Source organism: Oculina patagonica, chromosome 11 (assembly GCF_052425735.1).
Source record: "Oculina patagonica isolate OP01 chromosome 11, crgOcupat, whole genome shotgun sequence".
NCBI classification, from domain to species: domain Eukaryota; kingdom Metazoa; phylum Cnidaria; class Anthozoa; order Scleractinia; family Oculinidae; genus Oculina; species Oculina patagonica.
The window spans coordinates 22,319,533-22,330,831 of NC_135768.1; the positions used below are offsets into that span (position 1 = coordinate 22,319,533).

An 11,299-nucleotide genomic window follows, 5' to 3' on the forward strand; every position below is an offset into this window, starting at 1 on the left:
GCCTGTACAGTAGTCGTCCCACAATTTGTCGAGTATTTCAAGTGAGCTACATTCCACTGTGATTATCAAGCTCCCTGAGTTGGTGTCCACAATCAACAACTCTCGTATTTCCCTCAAAAAATGTACAAAGCCATTTAAATCCTCTGGTTTAGATGGGTCAATGGTCTTCAAGTACTTGAATGCAGCCAAATCCAAAACCTGTTGGGAACTGGGAAGGGCGCCTTGATAACTAACTCCACCCAATGGACCTCCTGTGGCTGCTGCCTGTAGTTGAATCTCTGCTTGGGGTTCCTGTGGGGCTACAACCAACTCTGAAGATCCACCAAGTGGACCAGGTCCTGAGATGGCTTCGCAATCGATTCGCAATCGCAGTCGAGCTGCTGAAAAGAAAAACCACATTTAAATTAGATTTAGAAGTAAACCTAACGGACCGATCCCACACATCGTCTGTTACACCATTCATTACTGATCTCATGAAATCACTGGTAACAAAATAGAACGGAGCCAGGAGCCATTACCCGGAGCGTGCAACGTCCATGCTGCGTCTGTGAAACGGCGTTTTCACAAGTAAAGTTATTTTTAGATACGATTTTCCCGCGAATTGGTCTCGAAAAGCCAATCACAAGTGATTTCGTTATAGACTATTAATACGTAACTACAGTACTTCGTCCACCATGGAAGTTAACATGTCGAATACATGCAAAGAATCGAAAAAAAAAAAATTTCTGAGTGTTCTTACAGCATTTCAAGAGATGATTTCAGTATTTTCTTACAAAGTAGTAGCTGACTTCACCGGAAGCAACAATTTTCGCGGGAAAAGCATTGCTAAAAATAATTTTACTTGTAAAAACGCCGTTGCAGAAATATACGGAAGTTGCACGCTCCGGGTAATAGGCCCCTGACGGAGCAGACAAATAAAACAGCCCAAACGTGGTTTTTTAACAGTAAAAAAATTTCCTACTGATAGAATCAAGTGATGTCCCACAAAACAGGTCATGAAATTCCGCCCTCTTGTAACGCAAGCCAAATTAAATGACCCTAGTTCACATAACCTTTTTTATTCGCTCCGGAAGGAATGACTAAGTGAAAGTTAAAAATGCATGGCAATTAAAGGTCAAAAGACAAGTAATTTTTACTGACCTCCAGCTGCTTGAGGGTTACGATCTGAGGAGCTAAGCCGGTCTACAGATTGATGAAGCTCTCCAAGCTGATTTCTAATTTCTTGGGCTTCTTCTCGAACTGCTGTCTCTAAGACATGTGTTGACCCTTGAACTCTTGTCTCCAACCGTTCTAACCCATCTTGGACTTCTTTAGTTACGTCTTGGGCTTCTTCTCGAACTGCTGTCTCTAGGACATGTGTTGACCCTTGAATTCTTGTCTCCAACCGTTCTAACCCATCTTGGACTTCTTTAGTTACGTCTTGGGCTTCTTCTCGAACTGCTGTCTCTAGGACATGTGTTGACCCTTGAATTCTTGTCTCCAACCGTTCTAACCCATCTTGGACTTCTTTAGTTATGTCTTGGGCTTCTTCTCGAACTGCTGTCTCTAGTACATGTGTTGACTCTTCTAAACCTTCTTGGACTTCTTTAGTTACTTCCGACTGGGCCCTCTTCAAACTTGTCTCCATACGTTCCATCCCTTCCTGGGTTGTGACTTTCAGTTCCTCTATGGATTTCTTTACTTCCATATCGTTTGTATACCATGCGCGGAGTTCCTGTATATTTCTTTCATCCTCTGCTGTAAGGGGATCCTTTAGAAAGTTGTCAATGGCCTCCTGCCATTCATGCTTCTTTGCAAGGCTAATTTGCGCCGCAAGTCTTATCAGAGCGTCACTGATTTCTTGCCAGAGCTGTGGGAACTCGTCATCTGTTATCTCCATGTTTTGGCTCACGTGACCATACACTGCGTTGCGGTAATATTTAATTCTGGCCAGATCTGCAGCTAAACTGTGGTCTATGCTTGCTGGTAGGGTATCCCAGCCCGTGGCAGGAGGGATCAGGTTGCATATTGCCCTCAGTAACCTGAAGAGCAGTGTTATATCTAAATCCGCGGACTTGCCGTACACCCCTGGGGAAGGGTACAAGCAGTCCCACTGTGGCTTGGTAAGCTTTGTTGCTTTGAGTTGTTTCTCTGTTGCTGGATTCTTTAGTATTGCAGGAAGATTGCTTGGTGAACATATCTGATCAAATATCTCCCTCAGTAGTGTAGTGCCTCCACTTATTAACAGCCGTGCAACGCGTTGAAAATTTGTTTTTCCAGTTGTTGAACGAAGCACTTCATCTGGGTCTGGGGCGGCGGCCATTTCATAAGACAGACTGCGGTGAAAAATGAAAACACATGAGCTTAGGAATAAATAAATAAATAAATAAATAAATAAATAAATAAATAAATAGGCCTTTTGCAACAATTAGTCACATGACTTACTTTCCAGAGACACAAAAACGACCCACTACCTAGGAATACAAAGAGCGTATCGAAAAAAGCTATCATGCGTATTTTAAGGCTTACATGTATGTCTCAAAATGAGGTATTTTATGGCTGTTTGAAATAAGAAGAATGTGTATGGGAAGAGCAACCCTTGCAATCCAGTAACGGCACATTACTTTTTAAATTTAAAAACTACCATCAAATCTCTCCATTACGGTTAACTGGCCTGAAATTTGCCGTTATGGATACTTTTTCCCAGACTTCCTATTCTTAAAGATGTATAGAATCGTTGTCTTCTTGAAGGGAATGATTATAATAAAATTATTTGAATGCAAGGGCTTCTCACTTCCATAAAAACCGTCTCAATTGATTATTCCCAAGAGTTCGAACTGTCATAAAATTTCGCCATTATACAGCAGACTGGTCTGAAAATTGGTAATTGGGCTAGTTAAAACATGTTCTTTCGAGTTTTGAAGTTCTCTAGTGAGCACCAGTTAATTGGTCACGTGATCAATTGTTGCCAGAAAAACCTATTTGCTTACAATAATTTACATCGCAGTTTGCTAGCTAGTCATTTGATCATTATGACGCCTCTGAAAATACTGTCAAACCTGTGACAAGAGTCGCAGCACGAACAAAGTACATTATGGGTGGGTGGATACATTATTTAAAGTTGTAGCAACTGTAATACCCTCAAGTGGAAGAACACCCACAGAAGGCTCCCAACAATATTCTACAAATCACCAGCTGTTGCACTGGAATGCAAATTTATTTATGTATCAATGAAATACTTCAATGCATAAGCCTATTTTCACAGCATTGCTACAAGCAAACAGCCCAACCTTGTTCCCAGTGTCTCTCTTCCTCCTACCCTCTGGAGCAAGAGAGAGAGAGAGAGAGCTTTCTTGCTCCAAGGCAGAGGAAGAATGAGACCCTGGAAATTAGGTTGCAAAAAACCATGGCCAAGGAAGGAAGTAGGGTTGTCATTTCAAAGATGCCTATGTGACTCTTCTAAGTCAAAATTTCCAACAGATGTTTCAAAATAGAGCAATTTTCATGGCTTTTTTAAAAATCAAGTAAAGTGAAGTCAAAAAAGAGTCAAAGCATACAGCTCACAAAACAAAATACACCTGGACAGTAAGAAAGGGCTAATAGAAAATGTAGGTGAAGGAGAAAAATAATTATAAGTTAATCAATTATCTGAGTTTTTAAAATGAACAGCAGATGTTCTTTCAACCAACCTGACAGTTGAACAAGACGATTTACTAAAGTGCTCATGTTTTTAAAAAATTGTAACACTTTAATATCACATGACAAGCGCCATGCTGTGAATCATGCAAGCTTTTATAAGCAAAAAGGTAGGTAAACTTTGACGGTCATAAATTGTTATTAGTAAAAAAGCAGTTAAATTACATTAACTGCCCCATTTTAAGCTTCCTGAGGCTTCTTGTCTTGGATGACCAGTTACAATTTTGAGTTTCAATCAGGATAATACCAGGGGATTTATAAGTTTTGAAGTAGGAAGGCACAAAAAAGGAAAGTAAGCAGGCAGAAAGGAGAATTTTGAGGTGAATTTTGTTATGTTCAATTTGAAAGAAGCCAGGTACATACTGACTCTTGATTATCCAGTGGTACTGGTACCCAGGTCTCTTCAGATGACAACCCTGTTATATTTAATAGTTATTCACCAAAGTGGATGTGAATAGTGCATAGTACGTGGTGGGTATTTTAACCTTGCTGCTTCGTAGCTCAGTAAATACCCACCACTATTCAACCCCATAACTTCACCGACACTGTGGTGAATAATTGTTTTAGTATAGACCACAGAAGTTGAATATAACTAGTGGACCAAAACATTACTTTTGCATGGTAACCATGAATACTACTTAAGCAACAGGGGAAGCCATTTTGTTGCTCTTCAGCTGCTTGGAGGTGAATAGCAAGTACTGTATACCACCTCCGAGTTTACCAATCAAATTAAGTGCATGAAAAGCACTATTCACTTGTGTGGTATCAGTGTACTAAAAATAAATTCATGTATGGTTACAAATGTTGTTCAGAACGACAAACATGAAAATCATCATGACATGTTAAGAACATACCAGTGGGGAAATTTGAGAATGCAGTTTAATTGTTTTAAACTAGTTTTTTGAAAGTGCTAAATACATTGTGCAGTGATTTAACTTTACAGCTTTTGGCCTTCAAGAATACTGCATTCCATTTATTCCAAGCATGTTCAACCCTCCCAAGCATTTGCAGGCATTTGAGAGGTTCCTGCAGGTTCTCAGGGTGGGACAAATGCCTGGCTCAGAAAGGACTGCCTGGGATGGGGCATTTGTCAAATAAAAAGACAATAGAGTAATAAATTTACATAAGAACTTAAACAAATGCAAGTCCAGGGTCATATGTACACTAAGTAAGCTTAAGTAGCAGGCAAACTTGAATTTACAATGCTTTTTTTCATGCCCCTGAATGAGGCTGTGTATAATCCTATTAATTAGTTTTTTTTTCTGATATTGCCTATAGAAATGACATTTCCCAGCTTCTAGATGTTTTGATATGACCACTAGCAGCAAGCTTGCTAGCCTGAGCTGGCTACATGCAGGCCTGACACGTGCATGCACCATGCAGTCTTATTTTACATTAAAAGAGCATGCAGATGCATATTACTACTCTAAGATTTTACCCGTTAGATAATTATCTATCTCATTTCCACTACCCTCCCGCAATTCATATCCGTCTTCCACATGCATGAAGATTGCAAACTATGTGGTCAGTGAACAATGGATGAGAAACCACTGTCATAATTAATGCTTGGTTTAAATATCATTGAGAGATATGGATTAGAAACTTTTGAAAAGTTTATATTCAAACCCAGTTGGTAGACAATTGTACCCACACATATAATCACAGATATATCAGTAAGTTTCAATAAGTTTTCTAATCATATTTAATTAAATTGCCTTGAGTCTGGTTTGCCTCACTTTCGATAGTGTTTGTATCCATTAATTAATTAGCTGTAGTTATGAAAAAAAATACTGCTATTATTATTTGGTTGGAGACCCAACTGTGGGGCATTTCTTCCTTTTCTAAAAACAAAATGACAAATGCCTTACAATGTTTGGAGGGAGAGGATCATTGACACAGCCATAAACTCAAAGATTAAACCAACAATGTCATCGCCAGTGAGGTATACATGTACAATTTGAATCCATGTTGGAGTAATTTTCCCAAAATATCACTTTGTTTTCAAAATTGAAAAAAGTTCAGGCTCAAACCCTTTTAAAAAAATACATTCCACCTCAGCTAAAAAATAGACATTCCTAAATAAAACAAGTCAGTGTTATTTAGTTTATTGAGTAGACAATCACCCGCTGCATTGATGCCCACGTGCACATGAGAAACTAAGCTTAGTTAAGGGCAGACATATCTCCAATTAGCCTGATCTGGGAGAAATCTTCAATTACATTGAGTTACTAACAGATGAACCTCCAACACGGACATTTGTTTGGACGTCACGCAATCCCCCACCCCTCCCTTCTCTCTGCTAACATCCGTTGCGTGACGAGGGTGTGTGCACAGTGTCAGTGAGCCACTAAATTAACTAAAATGGCGGACAAACTGCAAGAGTTGATGCATTTCGTTTTCAAACTTTTCTTCCTTAATACTTTCATTTAATCTAAATATTGTTTATATTCGCTTGGGGATGGTAATGCGATCCTATGGTGGCTTTAATTCAACAGTGAACGTGCGAGCGGTCGATACCCTGCCGAACTCGATGTCGACAAAATGCAACGGTGTGGTGTTCACCCAGCAGATCTGCAAACGTGAAGGCTTTTTTTACAGTAAATACTGTGTTTTAATACTTCTGCTATTGAGTTTTAACCGTGAACAGGGTAGCCCGAGCGTTTTTAGGCTAATTGGAGCGCTATCCAGGCTTGATTGAGAGTCGTCAACTTTGCAGTCTGAATAATTATTTTGTCGAATAATCGGCGCTCACTGCACCCTGTCAACAACATTACTTTCAGTAAATCTTAATGAATTATTACTCCTTTGCAAAACTTGGGTCAAAAAACACATCAAGTACAACTGTAAACACTAGCCTAAAGATAGCATTTCGCCTAGACTTTTGAGGTTTATATAGGATTAAAAACGACACGGTCGTAGTTATTAAAGCTTATTACTGAATTGTCGCATTTGACTACGTTCACTCGTTCGACGGTTCATAAGACAGAAATAAACGTCTTGAGCAATAAAACCTTCACAACAGAAGCACAATGTGATGCTTAAATTTCCCACAATAGTGTAACAAAGCTTCTTACCTTAAGATTTCTTACTACATACAGTTCCCAATGTAACTGTCGACGAGAATTCAGATTTACTAGTTTATAGTGTTCAAGCAAAGGCGGAAGTGATTTGGTTTGTGAAGGCTCACGGGAAAGCAAGCCGTACTAAACGAAGCGGAAAGAGACGGGGGTGGGGAAGCAAAACTAGCCTGCGAGCAGGCTCACTTTGGGGCACGCCTTATCGCTACGCTTGGGTCGCCCACTACCTCTCGGAACGAGTTAATTCATTGGTTCTTCAAACAATAGATAACAGGTGACAACAATACCGCTAGCCCTGAATAACAATAGAGGTAGTGTTTACAGCGGGCGAATGAAAATAGAGCTTCCAGAGAGGTAGTGTCTTACTGCTACGCTTGCCACTCGCGCGTGCCCCGAAGGTATATTCGCGCGTGCCCCAAGGTGAGCCTGCTCGCAGGCTAAAGCAAAACGGGAAAATTTCCCAAAACAAATTAATTGGCCTATTTTCTCGGTTTCAACGAGTTTGGGGAATCTAGGCAAGCAAGTAAAAACTAGTCAAATATGCCGACTTCTGGGACCTGACGTATGTGTGACATATTTATTTTTTGGGGACCACTAATAGTACCCCCAAAAATGAATATGTGACGCATATTCATTTTTGGCAATGTGTTAAATAAACCTTTAGTTTGGTTCTGTAAAGTATTATATTAATAGGATCTCTCAAACCGAATGCTGCTACTGGATCTTAGGCATCTTTTGTGTTGAAACAGCTAACTTGGCCAATATGGGTTGTGAAAGGCTTTAATTTGTGAGTTGCCTAAAGTAAGTCCATTCGCGTTGTTGCTTTACGGGAAGCCATTTGAGTTTCGTAAGGATGTCACCGGATGACGCTGTTTACTTAAGTGGTAAAGACTTACATTTAATTTGGTGATGGATACATGTGCCAAGCCATCTTGGTTTCGGGGAGAATTGTGTTATTGTTTTATTCCCTTTTTGTTTGAAACTGGCAAGCAATGAGTAGATATGCTGTATTTTGTTCCATTAGGTTGTAGGTGAAGCTCTTCTGTGGACATTACAGGACATGCTTGCGTCTGAGTGCACGAGTCAAGTCATACAGGCCTGGAAAGAGCTGTTTAACTTCATTACCAAAACCATGTTACGTGGAAATGGAGAAGCAACTATCATAAAATAATGTTAACGTTAACATGAATAATTTTAAACACTTTATAATTAGTTTGTTCAAATTAAGTCCTAGCATTTCTCTGTTTGAGAGGATGTTTTTAAAAGAAGCAGTGACGTAATCGCTAACGCAACGAAACGCGGATCACGAATCACGGTTAATTTTAACAACGGATCACGGATCGAGCGGTCCGGGTTGTTGGGGTTTAGTTCTGGCCAAAACAAAGTGGCAAGATAACGAGGACAAGGAACTGGTCTTTAGGCCGGTTTGTACTACATAACGAAAGACTCAACTTACAACGAAAACAGCTCTCTTTAGTTTGTTATCAATCATTGGAGTCATCAACTGGAAAATAAAAAGGTTCCTTTGCCAAGCATCCCGTCTTCAGAGCGAATCCTTTCATGTCTGATGCCCTTTATGTCAGTAGTCACGTGACTCAGTTACAGTAGTAAGATTTTCTCTTTCCACACTCGGGCATACTTAATCTTCAAAACAATACAGTAGAACCCCGGTAACTCGAACTCGGATAACTTGAACAACCCCGCTTACTCGAACACACTTCCATTTCCCTTGGATTTGACCTCACTTTTCAGTCATTTTTACTCGGTTAACTCGATCTCGGATAACTCGAAAACCCCGCTAACTCGAACTAAATTTCGTTTCCCTTGATCACAATTTGGGTCAAATTTACCCCGATAACTCGAATCTCGGTTCTTGCAACTCACCACGCCGGTTGCCCATTTATTAGAGCAACAAAACAGATCACGTATTTGACAGCCTTTTTCCACTCTTATCCTAAGAATTTATGATCGTGTTAAAGTTTCTGACGAGATAAGTTTAATTTGCACTGTACTGAATACTGAAGTGCTGTAAAATCAGTAAACTATCAATTATTAACTTGGCAAATTAAATATTCAATCTACCCCGATGTCTAGAAACCCCGCTAACTCGAACGGTTTTTCGTTTCCCTTCAGAGTTCGAGTTACCGGGGTTCTACTGTACTATACAATTCAGACAACATTGAGTTTCGCTGGGTTCCGTTTTATCAGTTTTCTGATTGTTTGTTACCTTTAGGTGAGAGGAGGACTGGGGAGAGTCAAATTCTGTGTGCAGCTGAATTTTCAATATTTTAATGGATTCGTCACTAATGTACGGTATATTACAATTATACAACTAACTATGTATATACAAGTAATTTATATTACAATCAAACGGCAAAAAAGGTAGGAGAAAAAAATAGAACTTCCACTTGACACCTAACTAACAAGCCAACCAAGATTAATATACATATATTCAAAAATGTAAAAAAAAGTCTTGATGAATCGCGAATCGTCACAATAAATGGACTTCGTTGATGTTCAAGTTAGCGATGACGTTTTCATCAATATCAGAAGCATATCACCTAGAAGCGTGTAATTTCCACTCATGAGGACAGCGAGTGGAGAGACATTTTGAGGTTTTCCTTGACACTCACAAATACTCGCGCAATGCTCGGTCGCGCAAACAGAGAATTGATCCATATTAGGAAGTAAATTCCTGATTGGCTCCCCGCGTGATTTAAAAATCCCCAGCTGTGGTTGTACTCTTCTAGGTGATAAGCTCTGTCAGTATAGATTGCATCATTGCTACATCACGTACATATACTGATCTTTGCAAACATACGTTTTAATATGAAATCTCTTATTAACCAAGCGCAAGGGGCGTACAGGGAGAATCTCAGCTCTTGTTCTTGGTGGTACAGATCGAGCGCACAGAGGATCCTATAAAAGAGGCCGAGGATCAATATTCTCTCTGACTGTACGGGCCCAAGCCAGCTTGGTAAATAAGAGATTTTTGTTTGCAGTTTCGCTTCAAAACAAAGCCGAAGAGAAGGAAGTGCTTTAAGGATAAAAAGAAGCTTCTAAGGAGGGGGACATGGGGGGACCCTGAACACCGCAAAAAAATTACACAAACACCGCATCACCGCAAGAAAATTTGACGAAATACAGTTACCGCAACATAGTCAAGCAACTTATCAATGAAAACGGCTTGGGATTGGCAGCTAAAGCGTATCAATGTTTAAATACTCAAAATTTCACTGTATTCTGTTATACATTAAACACATGGTACGTGCTTTTAACAAATGAGGACTGTTTAATGAAGATATTAGAGCTAAATTTAGTTCCGTAATACCGCCAATAATTTTGTTTCAGCGAACACCGTAGGCTTAAAAACACAAAGATCGCACACCGTAGGGTTTACCGCAACACCGCAAGATGGGATTTTATTCACCGAAACACCGCATCGGAAAAAAAAGGTACACCGCAAACTGCCATGTCCCCCTCTCTAGGCTTCTTGTCAACGTGTAAAATCTCGGGAGGGAAAACCTAGGCTCGAAATATATCACGTAATACATGGGTAAAAGTAACTCGTTCCTATGGTCCTCTCCTTCCCTTCTCTTAAAGAAAGTGAGGACCCTGGGAACGAGGTTGGACGGTTGGACGAGGGTCGGACCTATTTCACACAATGCATGAAGTATAACAAAATCTAAAATTTGATTTAAATTTATCACTACATTGCAAAAAGGTTAGTTTCCTCAAAATCATAATAAAAATACTTTACTGACAGAGCAGAGTGCCTTGGTTCTAAAAACTATAAAAATATCTACATAGTGAGTTTTACCACGCAAACTACGGTGTTTGGTCATATACCATAACAATTCGATTTATGAGCCCTAATTACTCAGGCATATAAGCTCCGAGTCAAGAATTCGGACTCATTTTTTTTTTCACGATGGTCCTCATAAAGCTAGATTCGATTCCAAATATTCGATATCGTACGTGACCCGGTCCAGTACCGTCATGCAATATCTGTTTACAGATTGTCTGGTTATGTTATATTCTGACAAGCAAACCGAAGGTCGCCTGTGGTGACATAACCATCGCCAAACTTGCAAAAGTAAGCAAAACGCGCTCTGCGTTTCAGATGGCCCGAGTAAAAGCTGTTTGTAGCTTCTTGTTTACTTTTGGTAGCTCAACGCATGACGCTAATTGTTTGGATGAAAAAGAAGGTAACACAACCTACTCATCTAATTATTCTTTTCTACGTCAATGTCCTGAATGTCACTTTCGCAATGAGGGCGATTATTGGAAGGAAAGGCTTATTAAACAAAACGGCACTCATGCGGAAGCGCTAATTAGAAAGAGGGCGCTAAATTAACTAATTACGGTACATTTCTTTCAAAAATTTTGTCCTTCATTGAACTGACAGTTTCAAACCATTTCTGAGCCCGCGGCATGGCAAGTACTTCATGAAAGAAAAACGAACCATACATGAACCAGAGTTGTTCTTTAGCCGGGGCTTTTGGATCAACGGTCCACTAAATTCATGTTTAGCTGAAAAAAAAAAA

General features: G+C 39.7%; 3 protein-coding genes and 1 pseudogene across 7 annotated transcripts in view; 1 reads left to right on the plus strand and 3 right to left on the minus strand.

The window, feature by feature from the left end:
* LOC144630676 (uncharacterized) overlaps positions 1 to 6,827 on the minus strand; it is a 112,262-nt gene extending 105,435 nt beyond the window's left edge. For all 4 annotated transcript variants that reach the window (XR_013566601.1, XM_078489043.1, XM_078489042.1 and 1 more), the window contains exons 1-3: positions 6,750 to 6,827; positions 1,141 to 2,315; positions 1 to 380 (exon numbers count right to left, since the gene is read on the minus strand). The exon at positions 1 to 380 is cut by the window's left edge and continues 139 nt beyond it. Coding sequence is in view for 3 of the 4 variants with exons in the window: in XM_078489043.1 (XP_078345169.1) it covers positions 1 to 380; positions 1,141 to 2,302 (1,542 nt within the window). In the remaining variant the exon portion in view is untranslated. The remainder of the gene's footprint in view (positions 381 to 1,140; positions 2,316 to 6,749) is intronic.
* LOC144630724 (neuroglobin-like) overlaps positions 1 to 7,932 on the plus strand; it is a 20,011-nt pseudogene extending 12,079 nt beyond the window's left edge.
* Positions 7,933 to 10,152: 2,220 nt separating this feature from the next.
* LOC144630680 (uncharacterized) overlaps positions 10,153 to 11,299 on the minus strand; it is a 109,688-nt gene continuing 108,541 nt past the window's right edge. For both annotated transcript variants that reach the window (XR_013566603.1, XR_013566602.1), the window contains one exon: positions 10,153 to 10,506. The gene's annotated coding sequence lies outside the window, so the exon portion shown is untranslated. The remainder of the gene's footprint in view (positions 10,507 to 11,299) is intronic.
* LOC144630685 (uncharacterized) overlaps positions 10,153 to 11,299 on the minus strand; it is an 81,591-nt gene continuing 80,444 nt past the window's right edge. Inside the window, exon 8 of the mRNA XM_078489058.1 lies at positions 10,153 to 11,285. Within this exon, the coding sequence (XP_078345184.1) occupies positions 11,282 to 11,285 (4 nt within the window). The 3' untranslated portion in view covers positions 10,153 to 11,281. The remainder of the gene's footprint in view (positions 11,286 to 11,299) is intronic.